Raw genomic sequence first — 14,610 nt, 5'->3', positions numbered from 1 at the left:
AGTCAGAAAGCAGAGTGTGGTTTGGTGGGAATGCAAGCTGGTGCAGCCACTCTGGAAAACAATATGGAGGTTCCTCAAAAAACTGAAAATAGAACTACTCTACGACCAGCAACTGCACTACTAGGCATTTATCCATGGGATGCAGGTGTGCTACATATGCACCCTCATGTTTACAGCAGCACTATCAACAATAGCCAAAGTATGGAAAGAGCCCAAATGTCCATCGATGGATGAATGGATAAAGAAGATGTGGTATATGTATACAATGGAGTATTACTCGGCAATCAAAAAGAATGAAATCTTGCCATTTGCAACTACGTGGATGGAACTGGCGGGTATTATGCTAGGTGAAATTAGTCAGTCAGAGAAAGACAAAAATCATATGACTTCACTCATATGAGGACTTTAAGAGACAAAACACATGAACATAAGGGAAGGGAAAGAATAATATAAAAACAGGGAGGGAGACAAAACAGAAGAGACTCATAAATATGGAGAACTGAAGGTTAGTGGAGGGGTTGTGGGAGGGGGGATGGGCTAAATGGGTAAGGGGCACTAAGAAATCTACTCCTGAAATCATTGTTGCACTATATGCTAACTAATTTGGATGTAAATTAAAAAAATAAAAAATAAAATTAAAAAAAAAAGAAAGTAGAGTGTGGTGACACAGGCTCTGGGGAGAGAGACATGGGGAAATAGCGCTTCGTGGGTACAGAGTTTCAGTTTAGGATGATGGAAAAGTTCTCAAGATGGACGGTGGTGATAGTTACGCATCAGTGTGAATATACGTAATGTCACTGAACCGTACATTTTAAATGGTTAAAATGGTAAAATATTATGTATATTTTCCCACAATAAAAAAAAAACCCCACTTAAAAGAAATGAATTGATTACAGGATCTCCTCTAATCCTTTCTTTTGGACTTATCACAATAGTTCACTGATCATGAAAACTTGAAGGAAAGAAAATGAATAGATTTAAAGACTTGTTCTCAGTTTTCTTGAGAATTCTTCAAGTCGTATACATTTGAAAAGTGAAAGTTTTTCTCTTATAGTTTTCTTTAGCATGATGAACAAAATGTTTCTGGTAAGGCTTACAAATTGCTACCTGGCCTTGACTTCTGCCAAACTAGCTCTAAATCAATGCAATAAGGTATCTGCGGCCGGCATTGCTGTATTCCTGCTCATTTCTGTGCCGAGGGCCAGCAGGGCATTTCAGTGACGATGAATGGCCGCCTGCCGGCTTCTGTGAATTCCCAAGAAGAGAATGAGGTCTGGGCCTTCTGGACTTGTGAGCGCCTTGGGTGGGCGGTTCTTGATCCTTTCTTCTGGCCTAGGCCTCCAACATCTTGTTCTCAGGGGAACAACATCCATTTAGTCTTGTGGAAACGAGAAAACAAGGAGCCTTTTTTTTCCTGCTTGCTCAAAGCCTCAGGACAAAGAGGAATAAGGAAAAGAGATTTGGAATTAGAAGAAGCTGCAATCAAACTTCTCCATCCGGCCTGTGTCCTTGGAATCTAGGAAGGAATTTAAAAATAGTGTGTTTCTTTAGTGAAGAGGAAGAGCTTAAATTTATCTGAATTCAATGTATGAAGCTACGCTTCAGCCATATTGATTTATTAATAGTCTATGTGAAGAGTGACTTCTTACTAATATGGTATTTTGTGTCAGAATCACCTCTTTAATTTTAGCAGTACAGAAATGCTAGAGAATTACTTAAAATAAAGAGATACCATTTTAAACCTGTGCATGTGCCTGGTCAATATTAATCTTCAACATGTCATAAAACCTTGGCTATATTTCTGTTCCCCCTCCCTCAGCAAAATGGAGAGACCCATTTCTAACATATGGAAGCAGTTTCACACTGCAAGTTATTCCGAGGGGAAAATATGTGATTCATAAATGCTGTCAAATGAAATATGTATTTCCAAATGGTACCAAGTTGACCAAGCACATCCTACGACAGATTCCACATCTTTATTACCCCATATGCATAAATGAAAGAACAGTTTAGAGAAGGGCAAACAGCCCCTTTTAGCATCCTCCATCCGGAAGTCCCATGTTTGTTGCTGGGACACATATTCAAGTAATCAAAGATTGCAAGTAACCTTATCACAACATAGCTTTATTTATAAACAAAATAGCACCTTCAAATTATGGAGAAATGGGTATGCTCTGTCCAAAGTAATACATTCGTCTGGGTTATTTTCGTCAGTGGCTGAATATATATATATATATTGACAAGAAGATTTTAGATGGCAAGGTTCACCATGCCATTTGCCTGCCGACATTCCAAAACAAACCTCTTTGGTCAGAATACGAAGAGAAAATGGTGAGACCAAGTGAAGCATCTTACAGTGTTTACAGAGGGCAAAACCAAAGTGCAGCTAGACTGACGCAGTCTGTGGCCACATCTCGACGAGGCTTTTACAAACCATGGAAGCAGGAGAACCCTCAGAGCCCAGGCACATCACAACTTCAGAAGAGAGGAAGCTGTCAAGTAGTCATTTAACTCACAATGGAAGCCAGGAGGGACTCTTTCTTACAGGAAAAATCTCTCCCGTGCTTTAGTCCCTAAATATTAGCTGTCTGGTCTCAGGCACATCCTGTAATTTTAGAGGCTTTCTTTTCTCATAAGCACAAGGGTCTAATAACCTACTTTTGGAGAATCCTATAATGCAGTAAGAGCGGCAGCTTACTGAGCATTTCGTACGGCCAGGTGTTTTACCTCCGTTACCTTGCAACTCTGTGAAGTATGTTTTATTATCTCCATCTTGCAGACAAGGAAACCTGGGCTCAGAAGCATCAAAGCCCTGCCCTGGCTTATTATTAGTAAATTCAGGAGATGGAATTTGAATCCAGGTCTCTTTTCCACCAAAGCTTGGATTTTTTAAAACCACGCATTCTGGACCTTAGTAAGCATTCATTGAGTCACCAAAAACTAATATATTTAAATCTGTCTTACAATAGGTAAAGTAGGATGGAAATGGAAGTCTTTAAATTACCCCAGTGCATAAAAGAAGCATCATGGGAGGTCACCAAGGTCCAACCTTTTATACTACTTCTTAAGGTCATATTAAGTTAAACAAAAGGCAAAAGGATAAAGATTAGTCGTGACATGCATAAGCATATCATATAGTAGCTACTGTCTTTAAGAATGAAAAAAAGAAATAATTTAAAAAGTCGGGGTGCCTGGGTGGCTCAGTCGGTTGAGCATCCGACTTCGGGTCAGGGCATGATCTCGCAGTCTATGGGTTCAAGCCCCGCATCCGGCTCTGTGCTGACAGCTCTGAGCCTGGAGCCTGCTTCGGATTCTGTGTCTCCCTCTCTCTGCCCCTTCCCCGCTCATGCTCTGGCTCTCTCTCTGTCAAAAATAAATAAAATATTAAAATTTTTTTTAATTAAAAAAAAGAATTTAAAAAGAAATGAAAAAAGAAATTTCTTAAATTTAATAATTTAAGATGATGACCGTATCTTTTGGGATCAATTACAGAACACTCTCAAAATTATAAAGCCATTTTTTCCCCTCACCATTGTGTTTTGATTGACAGAGTGATTTTGCCAGATGTTCTATACCACATGACTTAATTAAAATTATTTGTTTTTTAATCTGTGAACCTCTCTATTTATACAGGCACTAGTGAAGTGATTTTGAAAAATAAGAAATTTTCTTCAGTTGAATTACTGCTGCTATAAATCTCCAGATTCTAAAATGCAAGTGAAATTAATTCACTGGCTATCACCCACTACCGCACGTAACTGGATTATAAATAAAGCAGCACAGTTTAGAGGTGAGGTTGGGTGAATGCATTCAACACAGAATTCTGAGGGCTTGGTCCTACCTCCAGAATGGTAGCAAGGGCCATGTTTGACACAGAGTCTGAGTCTTTTTGCTTCTTGCTCACATCAAAGACTTTTATTATCTCTATGCCTTGATTTTCCAAAGTTGGTCTGTGTATACATCTAGACCGATGTACAAACCAAGGGAGGAAAGTGTCTAGACTCTTTAGAACTTATGATGAACAGATCCCTTGAACACTATCAGTATGAGAAGCAGATGGGCTCAGAAAATAGGATGGATTGGGCAAACTCTGGGTGATGATGGTTGTGTTCAGTGGGTTGAGAGAGAGTTTTCTCATCTTCTCCGATTTCCTATTATGAAATGATTCCCATTCTGAAAATGAGTGATTTCTTTATCAGCGTGGTATTGACGGGAAGAGGAGTAGCTTTCTTTTTCTGTTCTAATGTTGATTTTTTGTCTCTAGTGTGGGCTTCTCATAATGAATCAAAACTAGAAATGCTCGATTTCTTAGAGTTGGCAGTTTAATAACTTCATTTTCAACAAGAACTTAAAGCAGCTCAAACAAATTAGACGTTAGTTGAAAGGCTGAGTGTTTTTCCCTTCTACTTCATATACTGTACTTACTATAACAGTTTTATATTTATAGTACACAGAATTGGTTATTGCTTCAGCAGCAATGACCAGTACTGGAATGCTTCCAGCAGGATCCATTCATCCTGTGTCTCAAGTTGAGCTAGTAGCTTTGTGAATCAGCCTGGAAACTTCCTGTGTAAACTGCCTCTGTTTTCCTCTGGGGTCCTGGTTATTTTACTTTAACTCAGTACAAAACATCTCATAAAATAGAACCGAGAGTGTTCCGTCACAGTTAATAGGGTCACTCTGTGGCCCTACCACCCCCTCTGTAAAGACATAGTTTTTTATATGATGGTGGGTAATTTGTTACTTCATTCTTCTTGCATTTTTATTGAGCTCCTCCGTGTAGGGCTAGAAAGAAGTACAGAATATCTCATGCTAGTGCTTCCCTCATAAATTGGCAGATTCCTTTTTCTTCTGGGGCTGCCACTTGCCCTTATTAAAACTGTCTTGGAGGGGTTCCTGGGTGGCTCAGTTGGTTAAGCCTCTGACATTGGCTCAGGTCATGATCTCGCGGTTCATGGGTTTGAGCCCTGCGTCTGGCTCTGTGTTGACAGCTCGGAGTCTGGAGCCTGCTTTGGATTCTGTGTCTCCCTTTCTCTCTGCTCCTTCCCTGCTTGTGCTCTCTCTTTCTCTCTCTCAAAAATAAATAAACATGAAAAAAAAATAAAAATGTCTTGGAATATTTTAATATAATGTTGACGTTTGTTTTTTCTTTTTACAAAAAGCAAGATTATGATTCAGACCCTCTGTGTCTCTTCTTTCTGGGGTTCCATACAGAGACTAAGGTCACTTGCTATGATTTGCCTATTTTTTCTACAGAAGATCTCATTTTTAGAGTTGAAACTTCAGAGGTTTCAAACTTTTGGTGAAGAATCCTAGTACTATGGCAATATTTTTTGATGTAGTTTATGCTTCCAGCCTAATTTTTTGCCTTGCAGAAATGAACATTTTAATGAACATTTAATAATTTCAAGCCAAGACACTTTCCAAAAACATTTTTTTTTTCAGGGACACCAAGGTCAGATTTCAGACATATCAAAACAGCAAACAAACTTTTGCATTTGAGAGGAAATCATTAATGGCTTCAAGCAAAATATCTGAATGACTGATTTCAGCGTCAGTGTCAATATTTTAATATCCTTACTACAGAGATTTCTTTTGAAGTCTTCTGAGTAGCCCTTAACTTCACCTTACACTGAATCATAATCATAGTATGGGGTTTGAGTAGCAATCCTTTTCTCATTAATTGTCAGGTTACTCAGAACATCTGGAGAGTTAGTCACTGACTCCAGGAGTCTCCACTGCCATCTTCCTAAATGTGGTATCAGGTGACAGAGACCTGGAGGTGCTCTCTAGGACTACCTCTTAACCATATGTATACATCACCTAGGGATAGTGTCAAATACGGTCATTCTGTAGGTATGGGGTGGGCCTGAGAGTTTCTGTTTCTAACAAACACCCAGTAATGCTTCTGGTCTACCTGGTCCACACTTTGACCAACAATCTCTAAAACTCTGTATGGACCACAGCCTGAATTCAGAAACTTCCTGACATTAAAAGAAGAAGAAGAAAGATAGGGGCTCGATGAAGAGAAATGAGGAAGAAAACTAGGGATAAGAATATGGTAATGAGTGAAAGGAAAAAGAAAGATCTTTGAGGAACAATGAGGCATTTCCCTCAGACTAACAAGAGTCACAGGGTACCCACAGGTAATATCGGACTGGAGGGGAAGAGGACAGGGAATCTCACTTTTATTGAATGTCTCCTGTGCAACCTGTGGTCTGACATATTGCTATATGTTTATGTATGTGTGGATAGATGATGCTAGATAGATAGATGATAGGCAAATAGATACTGGAATGTACTGTAAATATCTGGATATATAGAGAGATGTGTGCAAATATAGAGAATAGATAGATGATAGATGGTTCTGCTTTGTTCCAAATGGGTTTGAGGAGGAAGCTGTACGAGATGCTTCTATATGCATACATTGCTTCAAGCCTCATGACAAGCTTTTAAAATATATACACAGAGACATAGATCATAAAACTGAGGCTTGGATTAATTTAAAAAAAAATACAGTTCTAGGACTATTTGACTTCCGAGCTCCCAAATCTATGCTTTGACCAGTTAGAGAGCTGGACACAAGTCAAAGAGGGTGGAGAGGACAGGGGCATAATGAACAATGTTGGAGCCTGGGCTAAGACAGTGCACAAGGAGAAGAAATTAGAGAAGAGGATGTGGCAGACATGTGGATAGGTCCAGGAAGAAAGGGAGAGGAAAAGGCAGGACCTGCCAGGGCTGCGGCCCAAGTGGATAATTCCAGTCCTGGTAGCAATTAAGAGGTGACCCATTTGGCATCACCTGCCTCTCAGTGGGAGGGGTTGTTGCCACTCTCTTTCCTGCCAAGTCCGTTTCCACAACCTTTCTGGCCCCGGCTAGGGCAGCCTGGTTCTATCCAGTGTGGAGGATTCAGTGTTCACCTTTCCCCAAATCCCAACGCAGTGAGAGGCGGTCCGCAGGACTCTGCTGTGTAGTAGAAATTTGGGGCCCCTAAGGGTGCCGGTCCTGTCCCCACTGGGACTCTGAGTTGGGGGTGCTCCGTGCTCAGTGTCTTTCTCCTCTTCTGGATCTGCTTTTGGCTCTGCAGATCCTTTTGAACCTCCTTCTCTGAGATGATTCATTGGGAAAATCCTCCAGTTACGTTTTGATGAAACATATGAAAATAAAGGATAGGGACAAGGCCTTATGACCCACCTAAAACTGGGGGAGAGGGAAATTATGGTACATATTAGAAGGAGGAAAAGTTTATATTTACTCACCTTCAGCCTCATCTTGTACCACTGATCCTCTCTCTCTTGCCTTGCAAGGTGGCTTGTACATGGTCAACCCTCAATACATATATTTTTTTTAAATAAATGGATTGATTAATTAATACATTATACACTTGATCTTAGACAAAAGGCCGAGAAGCGATTAATGAATACATTATAAAGCAAAAAAAGCATAAACTTAAAATTAGAAAATCATAAGAACCTTGCTTTTATTTTGAAAATTTCCTACTGGGTTAAGTAAAAAAACTGTTATGGACCCGATGGCTGGATAAATGCTTACCTTTGGCTTTGGCTTTGGAGCCAAAAGAACTGCTTGGAAGAGGGGAACCGAATCCAGATGGAAGAGGAGGTATGGAGATTATCTGCTTTGCAACTTATGTGCTGGGCGGAGTCAGGGAGAGAGGGTGGCTATGCTGAGGCTAATAAACTTTCAATCAGACAATGTATCCTTACATCCCAGCACAATGCCTGGCACAGAAAGGATGCCCAACGAATATTTGTTGAATTAATGAATAAAAGTGACATTCTTACTTTATCATATGTTCTCTAAGCTGCAAGTAACCCTTTACGATTTCCTCCTTAATGCTGCATTGAAGAGTGCTTTTGCCTGTGTTTAGCTGAATGTTTTGATTGAGGGAAAGTCAACGTGTTACTTGTCTAGAATTAGGCCTCGTCATGCTATTTTAGGCATAACTATCCTAAGTTTGGTTTAGAAGAGGCTGATTTATAATTCCATTGCATAAGTATTCCCCTACACATTCACGAAGCCTATTTTCTTTCAAAGTCACTGGAGTTCTCATTTCTTAACTCTAATGTAATTGCTGAACAGGAGCTTGTTTGAGAAGGAACAAAGAATTGAACCATAGTTTCATGTGGATGGGACTGCCAGTATGTTCTTGAGTATTTTCTGCTGGGACTCACTTAGCTCCAAGGACAGACAGTGCAGTAAAAAACTTGCATGAAAAACTGAGCAGGTTATCTCCGTGGACCACAAGAAGTACCCCCAGGTCATAGGGCCCCAGGAGCTTGGCAAGAGTGGCCTGGCAGAGTTTTGACACTCTCTTACGGGATTCAAGTATGGGGAACTGGAGAACCCCTTTCTGGCATATAACAAAATGTTATTGGCGGTTGCTTGAAACTCCTCAGTGAGAGTTTTATTTATTCATCCCAGGGATGGCAAATTACCTTGGCTTGTATGCCAGGACAATATACTGGTAATGGCTATTGAAAACCTATAATGAGAAAAATTCTGAGATCATATTTGGGCTCATTAAGAAAGTGTCATTTTTACTTCAATTTAAAAAAGAAAGTGTTGTCTTAAGTGGTCAATGTCAGCTAAGGATTGGTGGCGTGCCATATATTTAATATTCTTTCTTTAAAGCTTTTTTTTTTTGTCTTGTAAAAAGCTAAGCAATTATATCTAAAAATCCATTGCCACATACACTCTGAGAGGTAAGTACTGTTATAATCTTCATTTTGTTTTCAGATGAAGAAACTAAAGATACAAACATATTATTTCCCCAAGAATTAGTGCTACACAAGCCTCCCTAACTACAGAGCCCAAGCTCTTTTTTTAAATTTTTTTTTCAATGTTTATTTATTTTTGGGACAGAGAGAGACAGAGCATGAACGGGCGAGGGGCAGAGAGAGAGGGAGACACAGAATCGGAAACAGGCTCCAGGCTCTGAGCCATCAGCCCAGAGCCTGACGCGGGGCTTGAACTCCCGGACCGCGAGATCGTGACCTGGCTGAAGTCGGACGCTTAACCGACTGCGCCACCCAGGCGCCCCAACAGAGCCCAAGCTCTTAACAAATGTCATTTTCCCTAAGAATTCTGGAGTGCTGATATTTAAATCTGTTATCCCTCATTTACACCCTAGAATAAATGAGTTTCTCTCCATTGTCTTACCTAAAATAGGAAAATATAAAAGATTAATAAGGTCAATGGGGCTGAAGACAAAGTTTATCTACTTTACAACACTGTTTTAGACTGATTTTTAGGGGCACCTTGGGTGGCTCAGTCGGTTGAACATCTGACTCTTGATTTTGGCTCAGTCACGATCTCACTGTTTATGAGTTCCAGCCCCACATTGGGCTACATGCTGACAGTACAGAGTCTGTTTGGGATTCTCTCTCTCTGTCCCTCTGCCCCTCCCCTACTCTCTCTCTCTCTCTCAAAATGTAGAAACATTTTTTTTTTTTTAACAAGACTGATTCTTAGTTTAAATATTTAAAACATGGCAAATATTTTCCTCTAATCAAGGAAGTATGAGTTATTTCTGGATTATTCTAAGGATCTACTTGAGATCCAACCCATGTAGAAGAACTGTTCTTAGATGAGATTTTTCAGCCCTTTGTGGTTTTTCATTCTAAAAGTAAACATGTTAATCATTATGCCCTAATGATATTCTAAATGCAGGTAATTATACTTTGTTTTCCTTAAACACTTAAAGTGTGTTCTTTAATGGGATGAGCTCACTATTTGTGGAAACACATTATTATCACTTTCCCCAACTATTTATATCTGTAAATAACTGAAAATCACTTGCAAATATGCAAGTTCTAGTGTCCATGTAAACACAGTTTGGATTTTCCCTAAAGGCAGGGAAAAACACAAAACAAAACAAAAAATCTTCAAATACTCGTAGTTGGTGTTAGAAATGTCAGAACATGATTTGACTTTTTGCCTGTTCTTTTCCTTCTACAGAAAAATCTGTCATTGCTCAGCCAATATTTGTTTTTGCAAAGAGAGAACAAACTTTTAAGGTAAGACCAAGCTACTTTTCTTTGTTTGATTTTCACTTTGACCGAGAAAATTATCTCTCAAGAAGCTGCTGTTACTAAATATCATTGCTGCCTTAGTTTAGGCTCTTGTTCTTTACTTAGCAGAGTAGTGCCTCCAGAATATTTATATAGTCGGTTTTTACTGGCAGCAATTTGGCTGAAATGGGAGGCCAGAGGCCTTGTCTTGAAGCTATGAATAACATAGCATTTTTACCAAAATTATAGGGTTTTTTGGAGTGACTTGGAAAGGGGCAGGACTGAAAGAGGTCAGGAGGACTGAGACTCCTTGTGGGTCTCCACCACTGACCTAGCTTAAAACTGGGTATCAGATAAGTTCTAAACTCTGATACTTGATTTAAAAGGGATCTTGAAGAATTTATCTGCCTTTTCAGCCTCGTAACTAAAAGCACCTTCTTTGAAAGACGAACGATAAGATTCATGGCTTTTCTCTTTAGCTTGATTAGGATTTTCTTGTTATTCGTTCTTGCTCATGCCAGGTCATTTACCCTACGACCCACAAAACTAACTAAAGAAAAGCTCAACCCCAAGCCCTTGTCGAAAAGTCCGTTTCCTGGGCCCCACCCCAGGCCAACCGCTTCAGAATCTCGAGAGTTGGTGTTTCAAAACCAACCAACTTTTAAATCAGTTCCCGCAAGCAATTCTGCAGTCACTGAAATACAAAACCGCTCTACGAAGACTTTGCTTTTTCTTGAATACATACCTAGTGAGCAAAGGTGAGTGGCTTTAACCTGGCCCATCTGAATAGACCTGGCTTTTGAGAATTCTCTGATCAAGTGACAGGGTGGAATTCTGACCTAAAAATCAGCAAGTACTCAGCTCTCATTGACAGCTTTGCTTCTTTCCAGAGACCTGCAGAAGACACCCTGTACGAAGCAGCAGAACATGGTAATGACTTACATCCTTATTTCGAAATCAATCTTCACGCAAAGAAAATAAGCAGGCACAAGCATGTAGACATGCGGCAACAACTGTGTAAAATGTAATGGTTTTTCTTGTGTTTAAACATGAAAGGAAAGTGGCTTTTGTTTTGACAGATGACACGTAGGTCCTGAGGAACCTGACCCTAGTGACACTAAACTCCCTTGTTTCCCCATTGCCTGTGTCTCAACCTGCCAAAAACATTCTCTGTACGATCTCAAAATTCGTATGCAGTTTCTTGCTGAAGCCACTCGTTTCTAATTGTTCTTACTAGGATGATATGCCTACTGCTTTATAATCACCAAGCTGTTACCCCCAGTATTTAAACTTGTGCTTCAGGAGTTAACATGTTATCAGATGATGATCTATGTAGGCAAGAGGTAATTCTATTTACCTTTCCATATCTTTGCTTGAGGATAATTTGTTATCCAAGCAATTTTACCCTTCACATTGAATTTCTTACAGAGTCTAATGGTTTTCTGAGAAAGCGCGTACGGTCTTCATCTTTTACTTTGCATACTACACATCTTCAGTCTCAAGGAGGTAGGTATAGACCTGACTGTTGGCCGTTCACTGTTACGTTTACCCCGAGTGTGAAATTACTGAGAAACCTTCCAGATGGAAAATGTTTTAAAAGTCTACCCATCAGATAATGTTTATAATAAGTTGATGTATGAGGGGCCCCTGGGTGGCTCAGTCAGTTAAGTGTCCAACTTCGGCTCAGGTCATGATCCCATGGTTCGTGAGTTCAAGCCCTGAGTCAGGCTCTGTGCTGATAGCTCAGAGCCTGCAGCTGCTTCAGATTCTGTGTCTCCTTCTCTCTCTGCCCCTCCCCAACTCGTGCTTTGTCTCTCAAAAATAAACATTAAAAAAAATGTAATAAATTGCTGTATGAAAACAGCAGTCTAAAAATGGATTGTATAGTGAGTCACTATGTACAAATTCAATTTATCAACATTGGATGAAAGATGGAAAGGACATAAGCCACAATGTCGGCAGTGGTTGTCTTAGGTAATGGGATTACAGGTGATTTGGGGTTTTCTACCCACTCTTTATATTTTGTTGTGTTTCCAAAGTGTCTGCATTAAGTATGCATTAGCTTTGTAATTAGAGGAAACTGCCATTTCTCCCTAAGTAACCACCTACTTAAACAAACAGATGTTTGCCTTCAAAAGAACACTTTAAGAACTTCATCGTGTACGTATTCGGAGTAAATCCATAACTTAGTTTGCCTCTCTTCTCCACTCAAAGCTCATTGGTGATCCCTTTTATAAATGACCGCATTGCCCCTTGCCTTGTACTACAGCTATTTGTGTGCGTGTCTGCTTCCCACTGTGAGTTCCTGGGGGTCATCTTCTTGCCTGATAGAGTGTCTTACATGTGCTGAGCACTCTGAAATTTATTGGTCCGAATAGAAATTAATTTATAATTCTCACCACAGCCACATTTTATTTCTACTGATAAACATACAAAATCTTGTCTAAATTAGTGATGTAGAAATTTTTCTGAAACAGCAAAAGTTCAAATAAAAAGACATACAAAAACCAACCTCCTTACTGACTTTAGTTTGCAATTTGCTTCTAGCATCAACCTTGTCCCAGAATCGAATGAGATCATCATCCTTCACTGACCTCCCGACCTTCCCTCCTTCTGGGCCGGGTAATAAACAGCTTCTGGAACTTCAAGCCTGACACTCTGGTTTTTCAAAATCCATTCTCGTTGATGGTGAACCTTCTTACTCAGCCATTATAAAATGCTGGCATTTTAGTGGAAAATAAAATAGAGGCCTTAGCCAAGTATGATTAGAAGAATGCCTTATGAATCCCAACTCCACAAATCCTGTTTGTTTCTGGTAGAAAGTTTGAACTTGAATTTTTTTAGGATTTCATGTTTATGATAAAAATATTTTCTGTAAGGCAGCCATACAGAGTAACTTGTTTTATTTCACTTATTATTGTGCATCTGTATGGTTCATGGTACCTATGGTACTCAAAATATACAGCTATGCTTCAGATTCTTATTCTAAAGTTTATGCTTTAGATGATATTCTAAGGTTTAGAATATGATTCCTTTTAAACTTTTCACTAATTAAAACATTACTTCTTTTGATTTGGAATTTGTAGTGCTTTGCTAAGTAGATCTATTTTATCATTACAAAATATTTGAGATGGTTGGAACATTCTCTACATAAAAATTATGATTTATATTCTTTTTGTGTTTGTTTCTACTGAACAACCAGCTGCCTTTTCCAAGTTAATCTTGCCACTAAGAAACTAAAAAAATACAAACTATTCACTTCCTTTCAACTGATCCCTCTCTACCTGGGAGCCACAGAGTTCTCAAACTAACGAATTTATATTCTTATTAATAATTCCAAGCATGGCTGAGCAACATATATGTCAGATACCTTTCAGATACAGAAGAAATACTTTCTAGCTCAATATACCCCATTTAAACCTCACTGACAAGTTACAGACATTAAGAGGAATTGGGGTCCTAGCCTAGAGAATTTGTTTTATTGTATTTGTGCATAAAATAAAGGGATGGCTGTAAGTATCTGAATAACTGTTTCGATTTATTAGTATCTTAAGTTAGACATACATACACAAAAAGACTAAAGAACATTGATATCAGTAAGCATCATTCCATTTTATGCTGTGCAGTATGTTGGTGGTGTTGGAATGGAGAAAAATAGTACAACTTTATACGGCCCTTTGGTGCTCGTTTTCAATAATAAAGATCATAAACCATTTAGTTGCACTTTGAATTAGAAAAGCAATTCTACCCCAACATTTATAATATGTTATAATACTTAGAAGAAGCAATTCTTATTCTTTTCTCATTTCCACTAATCAAATGCTCGAAGGTTGCTGTTTCTGCAGTTTGCAACCAAGAGATGATCTCTTTGAAATGTACAGTAATTCTGTATTTGCAGCTACCACCATATTCTTCATACTATGAACACACCTCATAGAAAAATCACCTAGCATAACAGTCATCTTCTGTCTGTAGGTATCACCAGGGTAGAGAAAGCGGCAGAATTTGCTAATAGGCTCATAACATTTTATAAGAAATACATATTAACGTACACATAGGGATCACTATCATCAGATTTCATAATATGTACTCATTTCAGTACTTGTTTTTATGATTCTAGAGAAGACCGCCTATTCCATTAGTTGCCCAATTTTCACTTATATTTCTGAACGTAAACAGAACTATGTGGCAAAACTCACTGCCATCAGTCATTGTTAGCCCACCTGCCTTCTCAGCACACTGCCAACAGTGACATCTACTGGTGAGCTTAAGACAGGACTGTTAAAACCCAAATCATGTAGAAACTGACACCCTGTTAGATTTAAATTTTTCTAAATTGTTTTTCTTACAGTGAAGAAAAACAATGTTTTTATGACATCAACTCATGTGCAAAGGAATGTTGATATGAACAGTGCAGAACAAGGTATGTAGTTTATTACAAGAACCTCTGAAATTTTACATTTTACCATTATATTTTAATTTGGTGTGTGTGTGTGTGTGTTGGGGTATGGAGGTAGGACCCAGTGACAAAACATGAAAAAATATATTTGGTAAGCCAAGTCCCATGGTCAAAATGACT

The 14,610-nt window shown here is 39.0% G+C and overlaps 1 protein-coding gene across 4 annotated transcripts in view; it reads left to right on the top strand.

Moving 5' to 3' along the window:
* The window catches only part of RANBP3L (RAN binding protein 3 like), a 289,116-nt gene that overhangs the window by 256,464 nt on the left and 18,042 nt on the right, over positions 1 to 14,610 (top strand). For 3 of the 4 annotated variants that reach the window (XM_040495465.1, XM_040495469.1, XM_040495456.1), the window contains 5 exons: positions 9,979 to 10,037; positions 10,922 to 10,961; positions 11,460 to 11,537; positions 12,579 to 12,653; positions 14,383 to 14,454. In XM_040495465.1, the coding sequence (XP_040351399.1) occupies positions 9,979 to 10,037; positions 10,922 to 10,961; positions 11,460 to 11,537; positions 12,579 to 12,653; positions 14,383 to 14,454 (324 nt within the window). Of the gene's footprint in view, positions 1 to 9,978; positions 10,038 to 10,921; positions 10,962 to 10,991; positions 11,375 to 11,459; positions 11,538 to 12,578; positions 12,654 to 14,382; positions 14,455 to 14,610 lie in introns of those variants that run through there. The other variant, XM_040495477.1, reaches the window with a different exon arrangement.

This window comes from Herpailurus yagouaroundi, unplaced genomic scaffold (assembly GCF_014898765.1).
Source record: "Herpailurus yagouaroundi ecotype Mexico unplaced genomic scaffold, PumYag 29, whole genome shotgun sequence".
Classification (NCBI taxonomy): domain Eukaryota; kingdom Metazoa; phylum Chordata; class Mammalia; order Carnivora; family Felidae; genus Herpailurus; species Herpailurus yagouaroundi.
The sequence above is the reverse complement of the archived record's forward strand: the minus strand, read 5'-3'. Positions and strand labels throughout refer to the sequence as shown.